Source organism: Taeniopygia guttata, chromosome 18, assembly GCF_048771995.1.
Source record: "Taeniopygia guttata chromosome 18, bTaeGut7.mat, whole genome shotgun sequence".
NCBI classification, from domain to species: Eukaryota; Metazoa; Chordata; class Aves; order Passeriformes; family Estrildidae; genus Taeniopygia; species Taeniopygia guttata.
This window is the reverse complement of record NC_133043.1, coordinates 8228819-8246259: the sequence shown is the minus strand read 5'-3', so window position 1 is coordinate 8246259 and position 17441 is coordinate 8228819. Positions and strand designations below refer to the sequence as shown.

Here is a 17441-nt window from a genome sequence, read left to right as displayed (position 1 = left end):
AGCGGGAAGGACCGGGGGGAGTGGCGGCGCATGCGCACTGCCATGCCCGCGGCCATGTCGGGGGTGGCGGGAGGGCTGCGCCGCCATCTTGGGAGTGGCGCGGTGGGTCACAGAACCCAGAGAAATTAATTTGGATTAATTAATTAATTAATTTGGATTCCCAGATCCTCGGGTCCAGCCCGTGCCCCCCCACCCTGGACACTGCCATGTCCAGGCTTTGACATCTCCAGGGACAGTGCCCCCACCACCTCCCTGAGCAGCCCGTTCCACTGTCTAATCACAATTTTTGTGAATAAATTCCTCTTCATCTCTAACCTAAAGCTCCCCTGGCACAGCTTGGAGCTATGTCCTCTCGTCCTGAGCGTGGCACTGTTGCGTAAAATTTTCTTAAGAGAGGATGTGCTTTGATGTTTGATCTTTGTGTACTTTCAAGCCTAATCGACAATAAAGGAGATTTAATCCAGGAAAGACACAGCAGCCAACAAGTTCTAAGTGATGTGCAGGTGTTAGAAAAACAAACTGCATATTGGTAGAATTGCCTTGTTAAGGTTTAGGGTTTGACAATTTTTAAATTATCTCAGAGTAGGCTAACAAAGCTCGGGAAGAAGGATGTACTATTGATAGAGGGTACAAAGAATGCAGAATTTACAGGCCACAAGGACATTTGGCAGAACCCCCAAGATAAGGAAGGAACTGTTAAAACAACTCAGCAATTGGGCTGAATCAGCTCTGACTAATTGTAATTCCAGCAGGGGCAGATCCAAGAAACCCACCAACCCAAAAGAAGAGAAAGACTGAGCACGTGGACTAATTAGGATGGCAAACAAGAGAATAATTTCACAATAGCAGATAGAATAATAACAATAAGTAATAAGAGAACTATGTAACTTACAGCCAATTAACAAAAATTCCTGTGTTTGCTAAAATGTATAAATAGTAAAAGGTTTTGATAGTTGTCACGGCTTGATTTGTGGAGTCCCAACAAGCACACAGGCTTCCGCAGCTCTGAAATAAATAATCAATGTCTCTCTTGAGTGTGTCATAATTGGTTTATTGCACTGGGGGTAACAAATCTGAATTTGTGCACAATAGATGTGGAGGAAGAGACCAGGGGTTTGAGCTCAGGGAGGTGAAATTATAAAAATGTGAGTGTGAATTACATCAGCCCACCCCTGTCCTGCACCCTTTTAGGGAGAAAGGTTATCCCACGGGAGAGCGTGGGGGGGATGGCCAGGGGTATCACACCCTGGGGGCTCTGCATGTCCCTAAACTACCCAAGACCAGAGCAGGGATTGTTTCTCCAGCACCTGCAGGTTCTGCAGCCCCATCTCCTGCTGTCCTGTCCCGCCCCAAGGCTCCTGCCACGCGCAGGGACTGGTGTGTGCCCATCCATCTTGCCCTTGTCAGACCACCCTGAGCTCCAGAGAGAAGCTCTTTTTTTATTCAACAATGGATTTCACAACCCACCCTGTCCTGCTGCCCACGCATGTGCCCAAGCTCTGGCTCTGTTTTTTCCCTGTGTGGCCACAACTGCCTGCCTGTATTTTGTGGGGATACCTGGTATAGGGAATTTGGGGATATAAGAGAGAAGATCCCTGTCCAGGCTCAGCACCCAGCACCTTTTGTGCTTCCCCACACTGGGCTGGTGTGATTGGGAAAGGTCTTTCTCCCAGAACAGCAGATCCATATCTTTCTTTACAGAATTCCATGCTCTTTCTGCCAGCACTCACCCCTTCATTCAAAGGGCAGCCAGAGCCAGAAGGAACCTCCCTTGGGGAGCAGTTGTGTGTGTTTTGCCCAATAATGCTGTTTATTTCCTGAAAACCCACCAAAAAGGCCTCCTCACCCCTCATGGAGCAACAGTCCCTTAGAGCAAAGTGGGAGAGATACACCCACCCCACGTGCCAGCGGTGCGGGGTGTTAAGGAGTGAGTAAATGTACAGAAATAAATGCACAGAATTGCGTAAAAACTGCTGGACTCTGTGCAAACGTGAGGTGCACCAGCACATCTAAGAGAAAGCAGCAGGAAAAAAATATAATACTGGTCAAACAGAAAGAGTCCAAGGGGTTATTTTGGGTAAAAGGAAAAAGAAAGGGTACAAATGCTGCAGTTTGAGCTGATGCCTCAGGTTTTAGCTTTTCTGTTTTTCAGATTCTATTCTGCTCCGCTCCAATCCTGCTCCAATCCCGCTCCAATCCCGTTCCAATCCTGCTCTAATCCCGCTCCTTTCCCGCTCCAATCCTGCTCCAATCCCGCTCCAATCCCGCTCCAATCCCGCTCCGTTCCCGCTCCAATCCTGCTCCAATCCCGCTCCAATCCTGCTCCAATCCCGCTCCAATCCCGCTCCGTTCCCGCTCCAATCCCGCTCCGCTCCCGCTCCAATCCTGCTCCAATCCTGCTCCAATCCCGCTCCGTTCCCGCCCCGTTCCCGCTCCGCTCCCGCTCCAATCCTGCTCCAATCCCGCTCCAATCCCGCTCCAATCCTGCTCCAATCCCGCTCCAATCCCGCTCCAATCCCGCTCCAATCCCGCTCCAATCCCGCTCCAATCCTGCTCCAATCCCGCTCCAATCCCGCTCCAATCCCGCTCCGTTCCCGCTCCAATCCTGCTCCAATCCCGCTCCAATCCTGCTCCAATCCCGCTCCAATCCCGCTCCGTTCCCGCTCCAATCCCGCTCCGTTCCCGCTCCAATCCTGCTCCGCTCCCGCTCCAATCCCGCTCCGTTCCCGCCCGTTCCCGCCCCGTTCCCGCCCCGTTCCCGCTCCGTTCCCGCCCGGTTCCCGCCCGTTCCCGCCGCCGCTCCCGCCGCCGCTCCCGCGGGCTCCAGCCCTGCCTGCCGCGGGACACAGGAACGCCGCTGCTTCCCCCGCCGGACAAGCGATTTTCACTATCAGCACCGGCACAAAAGGTGGGAAATTCAGCCAGCTATGAGAAAAGCTTGTAGAAAAACAAGAAACACTTCACAGTTACAGATTTCTCCAAAGGACTACTATTCATAAAGAAATTGAGAGCCACAAAAAGATATTTTTTTTTCTTTTAAAGAAGTCTCCATAACATTAACAAGAAGGTTTCTCTCCCTAAATGAGCTAAAAAAAGACTGTTTTAGAAGTAATAAACTGACTAAAATTTTAAATTTTATTCCCTAAGTGAGCTAAAAAAAGACTATTTTAGAAGTAATAAACTGGCTAAAATTGTAAGTTTTATTCTTTTACATTGTCAGTAAAAAAAAAAAAACGTTGTAGAGAGAAGAGAAATACTCTAAAGGTTTTGTTCTAATTTTTATTATGCTTTCTTTCAGTTACTATTAATAAAATTTTTTATACCCTTTTAAAATTTTAAACCTACTTTACTTTTCTCCTAATCCCACCTCACAATAGAAAATTAGTACATTAGGGATTAACCAGCGCTAAACCCACCACACTCAATACTACATTAGCCAAAAAAAATCTCGAAATTAACAAAATCTCAAATTAGCAAACCAAAACCACTGCAGTGCCTGACTAAGGATCTCATCCTCAGTGCAGTGCTCGCTTGGGGGTTGGCAATAAGAGAGTTAATGAGTCCCTTTTAGTGCATTTGCTAAACAAAACTGGTTCCAGTGCTCCGAATTCCAAGGCTCCGGCTGGGATGGGAGCCCGGAGCCTCCGGGGTGTGGAGCTGCGGGGTTGGAGCAACGGCACCGCTCTGTTGTTCGGCAACGGGAGTTTGCACCACCACAGGCATGAGGAAGTGGCACCTGCTGGCGGGGACGTGACAGTCACTTCTCTCCCAGGACAAGGTGTTCAGGGCGTTGGCCGCCCAAAATGCCACTGGAAAGAAAATGGAGTTGGATTAGCAGTGGGTAAACTGAGGCAGAGAGGGGTTTTGCTTTGCCTGCTCAAGATAGACCCAGCTATCCCCCCAAATTCCTATTTCTACTGATTGCCTTTATGGTGGCAAAGGTCATTGTGCAAAAGTGTGATCTTGACAAGATTTGGAGAAATTCAATTAATAGTAGGGGATAAACGGGACTTTTTGTCCCCTGCATTGTGCCTCAGCGCTGCTCATCTCAGGAACAGTTCCTGCATTAAAATATAGTTCCATTTTATAAATAATAAACCACTTTATTGCAAAATAAGAAAGAATTATGCCTTCTTGCTTCCCACTAGCACGGTTGATCCTGCTCCTGCAGGAGAGGACAGTGAGGAGGGGACACTGGGGATGCAACAGGGCAGCAGCATTCCCGAGCCACAGGAGCTGCCTGAGGATGCAGTAAGGGCAAAACAAGATTAATGCAGCCAGGAACCTCAGAGAGGGCTTTGCATTTGATGTGGGAGAGGAGAGAGATCAGAGTGTGGAGGACTCAGGATTAACATAAATTTACAAACCTTCCATTCTGAGCTGCAGGGCTGTCCTGGACTGTGTTCCCCCACGGTGGGACCCACCAGTGCCCCAGGCTGCAGGAACACTTGGGTACACACTCACTGGTGTTCCCTCCTCCCCAGACACAGGCTGTTCTGTCTCCCCTCAGGTCTGTTGAACAGAAAAAGTGGCCAATCTTCAGCCAAATTAACCTTAAGCCATAAAACCAATAGCTCTGAGCTGCCTGACAAGCCCCAAGTTTTCCCTTCAAGGAGGGGTTCTAAGCAGGGAGCCCCTGAGGGAGGGAGTGAATGGCACAGGCAGGGTTTGGGATGTACCCAGGCACGTTCCCTTGGCTGCTACGTGCCCGTGAACTTGAAGGGATGAGACAGGAACCAAATCCACCACAGGACTTTGCCTCCCTGGCAACGCCTGAGCCCTTCTGACTTCGCTTTGATCCTGACCTGGGTCCGGAGCACTGCAATGTGTGCTGCTCCTGGAAAACCAGGTCCATGCAGGACAAGGCTGGCACCTGGGCTTCAGCAGCTTCCCAGCCATTTCTGTGTGGCCCCGAGCAGGGCTGTGCCAATGCTGCTGCTCCAGGGATGGATGTGGCACGGCTGGAATTGCCCTGAAACAGAGCCTAGCAGGGAAATCCCTCAGCAGCCCTCCCTGCTCCTTGCAGGAAGGAGCTCAAGGCAATCAGCCGCTCCAAGGCTGGCCCCAGAAGCCCCTCCAAGCTTTCAACTATCACAGACCCAAGCTGTGCTCTCCTTCCCTCTTGCTTTATTTGCAGAGGGAATTAAGGTCCTGCTGGGAAAACCTCCCCTGTGCTCTGATAACTGCCTGCAGAGCCAGCTCTAAATGGCTTTTTGTAAATGAAAGCCCAGGATTAATGAGGTTCCCCTCGTCACTGTTTACTTAGTGCTCTGACAGAGTGAGGGGAGCAGGATAGACACCCCCTGCTCTGGGCAAGCTCCTAGGGCCACCAAGGAGCTGGCACACATTGGGGACCAGCAAGGTGCCACCCAGCACATGGCAGAGCCTCCCTGGAGCAGGAGGTTCCCAGAGGGGTTTGGGATGGGTGGGATGTGTGTGCCCGTAGCAGAAGCCTTGGTCTGGGGTACAGGGCAGCTCCAGGGCACCGTGTTTTGTGAGCTGGGGGCCGGCCTGGGGGATGATGCTCATTTTCTTCCTATGCCACGTTGCTGGGGAAGGAAGGGGGGGTGTTTGCCATGCGGGTTGGTGCTGGGCACACATCCCCCACGTAACAGGAACGGGGAGGCCATGCAGGGCTGCAGCTGGCCTCGTCCCCTCGGCAGGAATTCACTCAGGGATGGCAAAGAGCTGCCAGTGAGGCCCTGGGGTCTGCTGAGGGGTGCAGGTCCAGCAAGCCCCATGCAGAGGGGACTCTCCTCGGTCATCCCAGTCTGCCTGAAGCAGGACAAGGGTGTCCTGCCTCTATCTGCTTCACTCCCAGGGACTGCAGCCACCACTGCCGCCTTGCACAGCTCCGACCTTTGGATGTTTGCACATTCCTGCCTGTTAATGTGTCTCGTAACCAAAAGCTGCCAGGATGGAGCATTATTCCCCCCAGCACTTGCCAGGCTGCTCCCTCCTATTCAATCCCAGCTGAGAATTGGCACTGACCCCGTACCGGGCTCCCCAAAGGAGCAAAACCTGATGCCTCTGGTAGGAGTGAAGACACCAGCGAGCCCCAAATGCTCCCAGAGCTCCTGGGGCAGGCAGCAGTCACGTCTCCCAGCCAGGCATGGGGAAAAGGAGCAACCGTTTCGGAGCAGAGCCATGCTTCCCTCGGCTGCCAGGCTGGCACTTTGCCCACCAGCACGGTGCCAGGCCAAATTCTTTGCAATTTCTAGGTCAACACCCGCCTCTCGTAATGCCCTGAGCCCTCCTGTGCCAGCCTCCAGCACAGTGGTCGCTGTGCACATGACAGGAGCAGCCCAAAGGATCCACTCCTGCTGCTGCTCATCCTGGCTGGCCCCATCTGTACCCCCGAATATTTGTCCCTCATTGCTCCAAACTGGGCTATTCCCCAAATGCTTGGCTCTGCCCACGGCAGCACCCGTAGGAGAGCTGTGTCCAGGCAGTGCACAGCCCACAGCCTGCCCCTGCTTCCACCTTTTTTGGGGGATGTAAGACCCTCCCAAGGAGTCAGACACCAAAGGAGTGCGTTTGCTTTGTATTTCTAAAGCCATTTTCTCCCTGTCATGATGGCAGTGAAAAAAGCCCCACAATCTTAAGACACGGAATGGTCCTAATACTCCAAACCTGGAAATAAATCACCTGGAAAAACAGCCTTTGTAAAGAAATCCCCGTGGCCCTGGTGCTTGTTTGCAAACCGGCCAAGTTTCGACCTTGGCATGACGTGGCTTCCCAAAGAAGGCGGCGATGCTGGCACAGCTCCAGCAGCTCAGCCCCTCCACTGGGGGGTTGGATGTGTCCCCCATGGCCACAGGGACCCCTTTCCACGGCGTGAGCCAGGCTGGAGGAGCAGGAGCCCTGTGGGGCTGCAGCCCCCTACCCAGGCATGCATCGAGGGGACGGTGGGGCTGAGGATGAGGAGGAGGAAGGCGCAGCCGAGCATGTCCATGTGACGGTTCTGACGCAGGGGGTGTTGCATTGTGGCAGCTGGCACTGCCCCCCCTCCCCACCGCAGGGCAAGCCCCGGCCTGCCGGGACATTGTGCCAGCCGGGAACAGCCGCTGGCAACGGCCACTGACCCGTCCCGGGGCTCCCTGGGGCGCACAGGGACGTGGGCACCCAAGGGTCCTTCTGCTGGATGTGCTCCCCCGTGCCAGAGGGTGCAGCACCCACGCACCGCACAAGGGCAGGACTGAATTAGGTGCAGACATACCGAGAGAATCCTGTTCTGACCCACATCAGCCCTGCCTCAGTTTCCCCAGCAGGGTGCTGAGTGGGATCTGGGCTGTGTGAGTGCCACAGGTCCCGTGGGGCTCTGCTGGCAGGGCAAGTCACTGATGGAAAAGCTTTGCCACCTCTTTGTTCTCAAAGCCAGCTCGCCCAGTGCCCTGCAGCCCCCACAGAGGTGTTTGCATCCAAAGCCCATCCAAGTCCAGCCGTGGGGCTCAGCACAGCCTGTCTGGAGTTTGCTGTGGCACCTCCAGCACATCAGGTGTAAAACACTAAAAAAATCAGCATCACAGGGCAGGGAGTCCCTGAGGTGTCCCCAAGCCCTGCTGTGTGTGAGTGCCAGGCTGCCCCAGTGCCATCCCCATCCCATCCCCACCAGTGACCTGCTGTCTCCCTGTTTGAGTGTGGTTCCCCAGGGATTTCACATCCATGTGAACTCCTGGATGCCTGTTTGGGAACCTGGTTTTTCCCAAACTTTGGAGGTTCATTCATTGCTATGCAAGGCGAGTCCATTCCCTACCCTCCTCCATCCTGTTTCCCCCTTCTCCCCCCTCACCATCCATCCCACCCTAGGATGTTAAAATGGGCTGAATTTTTTTATGATGAGAGGGGAAAAAATTTTTAGAAATCTGAGGATGAAGGGAGAACCCATGAGCTGTGACCTCGTCCAAATTCAAGGCACCAAATCCACACAAGGAAAACAAAAGGCAGTGAGATTAGCATTTCCAAACAGAGCAGAGATGGCCCCAATCTTTGAGCTGTTTATTCTAGGGTTGATTTTCAATATTTAGGATGATTAGCAAGTGAAAGCCGGCTGTTGCCAGAATGGCTCTATGCCAGCCCTACACTCAATGGAAGGAAAAGAAAGACACGGCAAGAAAGGGGGAGAAAAGAAGGGCTTATGTGTATATTTTTTCTCCCTCTGTGAACAGGAGATTGGTTTGAGGTGTCAATGTTTGCCCATCAGGGAGGGATGATGGATGAGGGGATGGCTGGGGAAATAGCAGAAATAAATAATAAAGGAATCACTGCCATGTGCTTAATAACCAGCTGGGGAAGGACCTCACTAGGACAGCGAGCTGAGCTTGCAGGGAGTTTTTGCAGCTGGGTTCTTACCAGACCCTCTTTGGTGGGTGCCCCAAAAAACGCATCCAGCTCTGCAACACTCATTGCTCGTAGCAGGGGGGGACACTCCCAGCGCTGGGTCCCCATCCTGTCACTGCCCCTGTGCTGGGCGAGCCCGTGGGGCTGGAGCAGCCCCAACCCCGGCAAGCCTGGGCAGGTTTGTGGCTGCCGGGTCCTGACCTCGCTCCTGGCACCGAGCACAGCCACGCTTTGTGCCCCGCGCCCCTGGGCAGCGATGCCACCACCCAGAGCACCCCCAGCTCCTGCACCTCCTGGCCGCTCCTAAAAAACACCACCCCCTCCAAACCATCCCACGGAAAGAAAGGAAAATTCACGTCCAAGTCGGTTTGGTTGCTTTCAGCTGCTGAACAAAACGAGGTTGTTTCAGGCCTCGCCTGCTGCCTCCTTTATATTCACCCTTTCTCACGTTAAACCCCTCGGCTGGCTCCGGCAGGCTGGAATATTTTTTCCTGGCAAGGTTGTTTTTTTAAGTCCCCAGGCAGGGTGGGGAGACTGGAGGCTTCTCTTTTCCAGGGGGTTTGAAAACAGTACTACGTGTTTGAGCCTGGCAAAACAAATTAAAGAAGGGGTGTGAGGGGCAGGGGGAGTGCCAGCTTTCTGCAGCCCTGAAGTGCCCACTAGTACTGGGGGGTTGAAGAAGGGAGCAGCTCTTCCAGTGCTTCCTACAAGGAGCTAAGAGAAGCCAGGACAAGGAATTCCTTAATGCCTTCTGGTATTCATGGCCCCAAATATCCCAACGCTGAAAGGAAAGCCCAAATCTGCCTTTAAATTCCATCCCTCCTCAGATACATCAAAGCTGTTCCCCCAGGGATAACCCCATCTTCTCCCAAGGTCAGCATCCTGCCTTCCAGCACAAAACACAGACCAGGGCAGGTGTCTGCCCTGAGCCCAGGCCTTATTTTGGGTTGAGATTGGCTGGACTGGGAGCAGCTGTAGCAGCTCTGGGACTGGTTCTGGAGGTCCTGGTGCTGAGGGGATGCAGCAGATCACTGGGGAGCTGACAGGGAGCTCCTCGTGTGCTCTGGGGAGAAGGGGGCTGTGTCCTCAGGGCAGGAGGGTTGGGACATGCAGGAGTTGGGTTTTGGGACACGCACCCAAAGCACCGAGCTGGAGCAGCCCCATGCAGGGTCTGGAGGGGGATCTCTGTGCAGCTCCTCTCCCCACCCTGTACCCAAAAGGGCTCTGAAGCCACTTGGGCATCTTGGAGCATCTACAGGGCCAGGTGGAGACACAGCATAAGCAGAGGGACTTGGCAGCCCCAGGGCCAAGGATGGTTATTCCCAGGCTTGGAGCAGCTCCCAGGGCTCAGGACACCAGGCACAGCCAACCTTGTGTCACACAGGTGGTGTGTAACCATTGTCTCACTGAGGCTGGTTTGTGCCTCAGTTTCCCCACAGGGAATTTGCACAGTTGGGAAAGTGGGTTAGAGCTCCTGTGTCCTGGGTCTGGGTTTACAAACAGGGCTGGGCTGGGGAAAGGAAACAAGGAGGCAAAAGGGGTTTTTTTTCTTCTCCATTTTTTTTCTTTATTATTATTTTTTTAAATTTGTAAATAACTTTGCATGAAAAAAACGTTAAATTGCACAAGAAATTCTGTAGTTCTCCAACATAATCCCCAAAGCAGGAAAACAGAAGAAAAACAGCAAGTAAAAAGAAACATTGTCAATACAAACAACTACACAGACCCCAAAGCCCCTCCTAAGTGCTTTTGTAACCACACCTGAATCTAAATACAAACTTAAATTTCCTTTGCCAAGTCTAAGACACACCACTAAAATTCCAGCTTCTACTTGCTCCTACGTAATAGCTGTTCTACCTCTCACAGCCTACAGCAAAGCAGAGGCAAAGAATCTGGTTCTTGAGAGCTTGAAGTCAAGTTTCAGCAGAGTTTAGCTCTGTTCCCAAAATATTTCCAAGTTACCTTGCACTGACCCTGCCACGCTCTGGCTGCACTCTGAGCCAAAGGGCCAAATCTTCTCTTTGTGGGGATCCCAAGGTCTCTCCTGGCTGGATGGGAATTCATTTCCACTGTCCCCAGAGCCTGTTGCATGCACAGTCTTTGGCCTGAGCTGCTGGATGTGGATTTCTCTCCTCCTCAGTCCCACCTGGGAGCATTCCATGTGGAGTGGCTCCATCACCACCAGCTGAGCGCCAGCCATGGGGTTTTCCTTGCACTCAGAACCTCATGGAAGAGCTGGAGAAGTAAACAGCAACAGTCTCGGACCAAAAAAGCAGAGAGGGGCTATGTCAGTGGGTGAGAGAGAGGGTTCGTGGTGCTCCAGACCCTTTGGCAACTGCAGCAAGGGTTTTGGGTACAAAAAATACAAAAGCTGGTTTTGGGATCATCCCGGTCCCTGCTGCTCCTCTCCTGCCAGGGCCACTTCCTGGATTCTTCACAAAACTTGTTGGTGCAGGAGTCCTCCCTTGTGTGGTCTGGTTTTACAGAACAGTGAACACAAAACCTTTAAACACTGAAAATATAAAACAACTCTCAAACTGCATTTCCAGTCTTCCCCTCCCCCCTTAAGAAATTCTAGTGCTAAAAAATATAGATTTCTTCGAATATATAATATATAATAGATTATATAAAAACATCTAAAGAGGCACACTTGCTGAGTTTATAAACCTTTTCTTCTTCCCTAGGCACAAATCAGCTGAGATGTTGAACTTGGAGAATCCAGAAGGGACCTGTATTTTCTTACCAGCTAATTATCACACTGTACCTACCAACTGCACTGAGACAGAAAAAGGAAAGACAGAGAGAAACAAAGAGGTGTGGAAATTGCACTTGAGTCTATCAAATCCTAAGCCACCAGGAATCTCATGTCTTAGATGGGATTTCGCAGGTAATTTTAGCCCTGATGGAAAAGAACCCATCATAATTCACATTTCTTTTTTTAAAGTAAAATGTAAAAAAATAAGTAGTGTTGACTTTCTTCTCTTGAGAAAACTAGAGACTTCTGAGGTGTCCTTTGGAGACACAGCAGGCAGTTCCTGGGGTGGTAGGTTCTTTCCCTGGTGTTTCTGGGAATAACCTCACAATGAAGCTGGTAAAAGTCACCATGGGCATCTCTAGGAAATCTTGTCCCTTGTAAGTTCCCAGCTTGGGGAGAGCATCCTACAAACGTCTTACAAGAGGCGTGCCAGACTGCTCAGGTTGATGACATCTGCCAGCAAAGAGGCGTCGATGTCTTCAAACACCTGGTCAATGTTGACACAGTTGGAGAGGTAATCGCTCGTCCCTTCATCCCAGGGATGCTCCAAGAAAGTCGTGGCCATGAGGGTTTCATTAAAGTCCAGGCTGTACTGGTTGGATTCGGTGACGACTTGTTCCTGCCCCTGGGGACACTCCACGTGCTGCCCTTGTCCTGTCCAGTCCAGGTCGCAGGTGATAGGATTGACGGAAGGTGGGAGCTCCATATCCACCAGAGTGGAGAAGTCTCCGTTGAGGTTGGTGTTAAAGACAGTTTCCCAGTCAAAGACACCTTTCAGCGACCCCAGCTCGGTCTGCTCCTCCTGGCTCATCAGGGCCGAGCTGGGCAGCCGGGATGCCTTGGCCGTGGGCAGGGGCGAGGGCTGCTGGCGCTTCTGCCCCGCTTTGGTACCCACGGGGCTCCAGCTCTGGCTGCTGGTGCTTTCCTCAAACTCTTTGAGCAGCTGCTGAGATGCCACGTTGGCCTCGAGGAGGTTGCTGGAGCTGCAGGAAGAAGAGGCCGGGCTGCCAACGTGCCGTGCTTCTTTCTGGGCTCTCCCGGAGAAGGCCGGGTGGATCTGCACCGGAGACATCCTCCGCTTTTTGTACGTCCCGTACTTGAGCCGGTTGGCGTAGTAGGGGTCCAGCTTCCAAAATCCACCTTTCCCTGGCTCGTCTTTCTCTCGAGGCACCTTGATGAAGGACTTGTTCAAGGAGAGGTTGTGCCGGATGGAGTTCTGCAGCCAAAAGAGAAAGAAACCAAGGCTGAATGCTTGTCTGCTGTGGGACCTACCTGTGTGGGGAGGCTGGTGGAGCTTTTCAGCAAGGACCTCTGGGAAAACAAAGCAGAACTGGCAACATCCAGACATCCACGGCTACATACCCAGCAGAAACTCCCTCAAACCCCTGACTTTTCCCCCCTGAGTCTCCAGCGGTTTTCCTGCCTCCCATCTCATCTCTCCTTGGCAGGAGTCAAGTGGTTCAAGCTAGGACTTGCCACCCAATGGGAACCTTTTGGGCAGCTCTCCTTGGCTGGAAATCGGGGCCATGGGGCCTTGGATCATGCAGAGCACTGGGAGAAACTGGTTTGAATTGCTCTAGACACAGAGCTAAGCTGTAGGAGGTTGGATCCTCCTTTGTGCCACGGAGGAAGAGTGGGTCTCTACACCTGTGTGGTCATGGCCCCCTTGGGGGGATGGCACAGGACCCTGCTGGCATCTCCCAGTTCAACTGTGTCTATTGTTAGTGTTGAGAGGAAAATATTTGGACAAAACATAGGCACCATGCCTTCCCCCAGCCAGGCTGGCACAAATCAGATGGGAGAACACGGAGAGACACGTGGGCTGTTCCACCCTGTGTGTCCCCAGAGGTGCCTCCTGGCCCAGGGAAGCTCGGTGTGAAATCACTGCATCTTCATCAGCCACTGCTCAAATAAGCTGAGGGGATAAAAAAAGGTGGGGATGGGGGAAGAAAAGGAGGAGTTTCTGCTCCCGTTGAGCTGTTCTGAAACCCTGAATGTGCCTGGAGTGATGTGAATAATCAGAAAGGAAATTCAGTTATTGGGCAAATAACCCAGCGTTGGACACCACAAAGCCAGGACTGTACTGAGAGATCGGATATGGTAGAGGTGGGGTTTTTTTTAATGTTGCCTGGATATCTTTATGCTTATTCATCCATAATCTGTAGTGCCGAATAGGAAAAACAAGGCTCAATTGCTTAGAGCTGTTGAAAAACATGCACACACACACACACACAACAAAACCCTCCTCTGGGCTGAAGCTCCTTGGGTTTGTTGGCTCCTCTCCAAAGCACTCAGCTCCCACAGGAATATATCCATCTCCCCCCAGACTATGGGTGGCATGACCTTTCCAGGCTGTCTTCACGTACGGGAATTGGGATAGGGGATGAGAACACAGCCTCGACAAGAAAGAAAAGAAAAAAAAAAAAAGAGAGAAAGGAAGGGGGAAAAAAAGTGAAAAGAAACAAAAGATTAAAAAAGAGAAAAGAGAAGAAAGAAGAAGCAGGAACACAGATATTCCCCCACACAATCCAGGCTGTGGTAACTCCAATTTTACTGTGTAATGAAATTTTACGAGGATCAGAGGCTTGAAAGCTGAATTCTCTGCTGCCCATCTCTCCTCCCCTTCCCAAACTTTGCTCAGCCCAGGCTGAATTATTACTCAGCCAGTCAACATATTTATCATTCCTGCCTGCAACAGTCCAGGATACCCCCTGCATCTCTGCAGAGAGGGATTGAAAACCTTCTTTCTTTTTATAATGAACACATTTAATTAAAAATGTTGCAAATTCCCAGCCATGAAGCGCACAGGAGAAACTAAACCTGTTGGCACCCAGCTCCTGCTTCCAAAACCCTTTTATAGGAGTGTAAGAGGGGGACTAAGATGGCCCTGGAGGGGGATCAGGAAAGGTTTCCTTCCCCATGATGGGCTTCAAGAGCCACTGGAGACCCACCTGCCTGGAGAGAAGGTGGGCAATGCCTGGGCTTTGCAGTGGGGTTCTCCAGCTCTGCTTGGATGGGCACTGCCATCAGGACTGCAGATTTGGGATGGGAATAAGCCGTAGTGGAGGGATGAGCCCCCAGGGCCCTCCAGCCCTGCCATATCCTAGAAAACCTCATGTGCCAGAGGAGGGCAGTGAGCCAAGGTGGCTGGGAAACCCCTGGGCTGTCCCCAAAGCTTGTGAGCCTGGGGGCTGGGCTGTCCCCTCCCCACTGGGGACATGCTGAGGACAGCAGCACGAGTTAACCCCTCTAGAGTTTCCCTCTGCAGGTTTCACCAGCTCATCCCAGTGATGGAGCATCCTTGGCCTGTCCCTGGGGCCAGCAGCCCAGAACTGCCCTGCTTAGAAAGCAGCAGCATTTCTGCTCAGAACCTCCCCAGTGAGAGACTTGTCCTACAAGTGGCATCTCCATCCCTCTCCCATGCCTGGTTTTCAGCACCCAGGGACACTCCACCTGGCACCTTCTCCATGTGTGCTCAACCCTGAGGAACTCCATGAGAACTCCAGGAATGTAGGGACCAAGAGGAAATTGCCCTGAAGCCAAGAGGAGCCTCAGGTGCCAGGAGCCCAACAGTACCTCCCTGCTCCCAAAGTGATCCTAGGCTCTCCCCCCAAATGTCTCCTTCCCCCTGCCCCCCCTGTGGCCGTGGCATTTGTGCCCAGCCAAGTTCTTTAGTTCTTTCCCATTCCAGCCCTTCCCCACTGGCGTCACTCTCTTCCCAGTGGGATCCAGCACCCCTGCAGGATCTCGTCTTGCAGGGTGGAGGTTGTGGAAAGCCCTGCTCAGCCCTGCAGGGAGAGTGGCCAAGGCTCCACATCTCCTACCTGCCAGGTGGGATCAGCGTGTCGGAAGTAGCAGAAGTTGTCAGTAATCCACTTGTAGATGGCAGAGAGGGTGATTTTGGGTTTATTGCTGGCTTCCATGGCCATGCAGATGAGGGTGGCGTAGGAGTAGGGTGGCTTGACGTGAGGGTTGGTCTTGTAGTCGATGTCCCCTGCCAGATGAGGGGGCACAGCCAGGTCGTGGTGTGTGCTGGAGGAGGTGGAGGAGGAGACGGGCGTGCAGGGGGTGTGCCGTGTGCCCTTGCAGGCCGGGTCAGCAGCCAGGGGCGAGCACGGGGACTCAAAATCAACCAGGCTGAACAGACTCTCACTCATGGTGTAGCAGTCCTGGGGGTCTGAGCCAGAGTATAACTGAGGCAGGCCAGTCTGGGCCACTGTGAAGTCCCTCAGCCACATGAGGTCTGGCAGGCTGTCATCCAGGTCTTCCTCCACGCACTTCAGTTTGCCCTTGGCTTTCAGCGCTCGGCTCGGCCACGCCATACCTCCCTCAGTTCTTCCCGGGCTGTACGTGGACGGGAGGGAAGGGATGGGGCAGATCCTGCAATAACAACAGGGACAGGGGTGAGGTTCCCAAGGGGCACCAGGCAGGGCCAGCCCTGGGTGCTCCTGGCGCTGCTGGGTGAGACCCATCCCTGGTGTGCTCTGCAAGGGACCTGCAATGCCTGCCCCTAGGGGCTTTAGCACCCTGGAACCTCGGGGAAATTCCCTCAAACTCCTACACCTCAGTGTCACCCACCGACCCGCTGCCCAGCAAGCTCTTGGCTGAACAAAGAATTTTTAAAAACCCAAGAGAAAACACCGAAAAATACCAAAATCCAGCCCTGCCATCCCACAAAGTCAGAATGTTTCTTGGGAACACACATTCTGGATACCTGGCACTCACAGGACTAACTCTCAGCATTCCACACCAGGGCAAAATACTTTATAATTTCCCCCCTCGCAGCCAACTTCTCTCGATTTGATGCTATTTCTGCTTTTACTTCCTGTGCTACCCAGAAACAACTCAGGGGTGGTTTGGGGGAACTGGCGGGGTCCCACCTCAAGCACACCCACAGTCAGAGCGAGCCTGCTTCAGACTTTGGGGTGTCCTGTGTCGGGGATGTGAATGCAAACCCGAAATCCCGAGCGTTTGGGCCGGGAGGGCACATAACCAAAGCCGCTTCCCCACTCAGACCCACCGCCCCTAACGGCGGCTTCGGCCCCGCCGCATCCCCTTACCCCTTCCCGGTGTCGCTGTCGTCCCCCGAGAGGCAAAGTTCGCGACACACTAAGAAGCTTCTGGAAAAAACGGAAAGGACGGGGAAAAAATACAAAAAACAAAATACAAAAATAATAAAAGGGGAGGCGGGAGGACCAAAAGCAAAGGGACAGAGAGCCGCGGTGTGTCGGTGGCCGGGCCGGGCCGTGCCCGCCGAGCCGCCGGGAGCCGCGGCCGCCCCGCCGGGTTAAGTAGCGGCTCCGGAGGCTTCGCGCGTTGCCACGGCAACGCCCCGCCCCGTAAACATCCTCCGGGCACGCCATTGGCCCGCGCGTTGCCATGGGGACGGGGGCGGTGCCAGCGGCGCCGCGAGACCCCGCCCAGCCCGGGGCGATCGGGGGGATCCGGGGTCAGCTTATCAATCAGCTTATCAATCAGCTTATCACCCACCTTATCACCTTATCACCCACCTTATCACCTTATCAATCACCTTATCACCCACCTTATCACCTTATCACCCACCTTATCAATCACCTTATCAATCACCTTATCCCCTTATCAATCACCTTATCCCCTTATCAATCACGTTATCAATCACCTTATCCCCTTATCAATCACCTTATCACCTTATCAATCACCTTATCACCTTATCACCCACCTTATCACCTTATCAATCACCTTATCCCCTTATCAATCACCTTATCACTTTATCTATCACCTTATCACCTTATCAATCACCTTATCAATTTATCTATCACCCTATCACCTTATCACCTTATCAATCACCTTATCACCTTATCTCTCACCCTATCACCTTATCAATCACCTTATCCCCTTATCAATCACCTTATCATCTTATCTATCGCCCTATCACCTTATCACCCTATCACCTTATCACCTTATCAATCACCTTATCATTCACCTTATCACCTTATCAATCACTTTATCACCTTATCAATCACCTTATCTATCACCCTCTCACCTTATCACCCTATCACCTTAGCACCTTATCAATCATCTTAGCACCTTATCGATGACCTTATCAATCTCTTTATCACCTTATCACCTTATCACCCTATCCCCCTTATCAATCACCCTATCACCTTATCCCCTTATCACGGCCCTCTTCACCTTCAAGACTTCAGCTCTCAGCACACACTTTCTTCCCCACCGCTGGAGGGATTTCTCTTCCATGAGCTCCCCGCTCTTTGCTGCTCCTCTTCTCCCTCAGGGAAAGTTCCCTCCGGGTGTCCTCATCCATCCCAGCAGTGACAGGGGCCACCCACACCACACAACAGGAGGATGC

General features: G+C 52.5%; 1 protein-coding gene across 1 annotated transcript; it reads right to left on the bottom strand.

Moving 5' to 3' along the window:
- Positions 1-9881: 9881 nt before the first annotated feature.
- On the bottom strand, positions 9882-16409 carry FOXJ1 (forkhead box J1). The gene is made up of 3 exons (XM_002189767.7): positions 16156-16409; positions 14920-15475; positions 9882-12311 (listed from the first exon to the last, which is right to left on the bottom strand). Exons 2-3 carry the CDS (start codon positions 15415-15417, stop codon positions 11511-11513), a joined length of 1299 nt encoding a protein of 432 aa, XP_002189803.5. The 5' UTR covers positions 15418-15475; positions 16156-16409; the 3' UTR covers positions 9882-11510.
- Positions 16410-17441: the final 1032 nt, after the last annotated feature.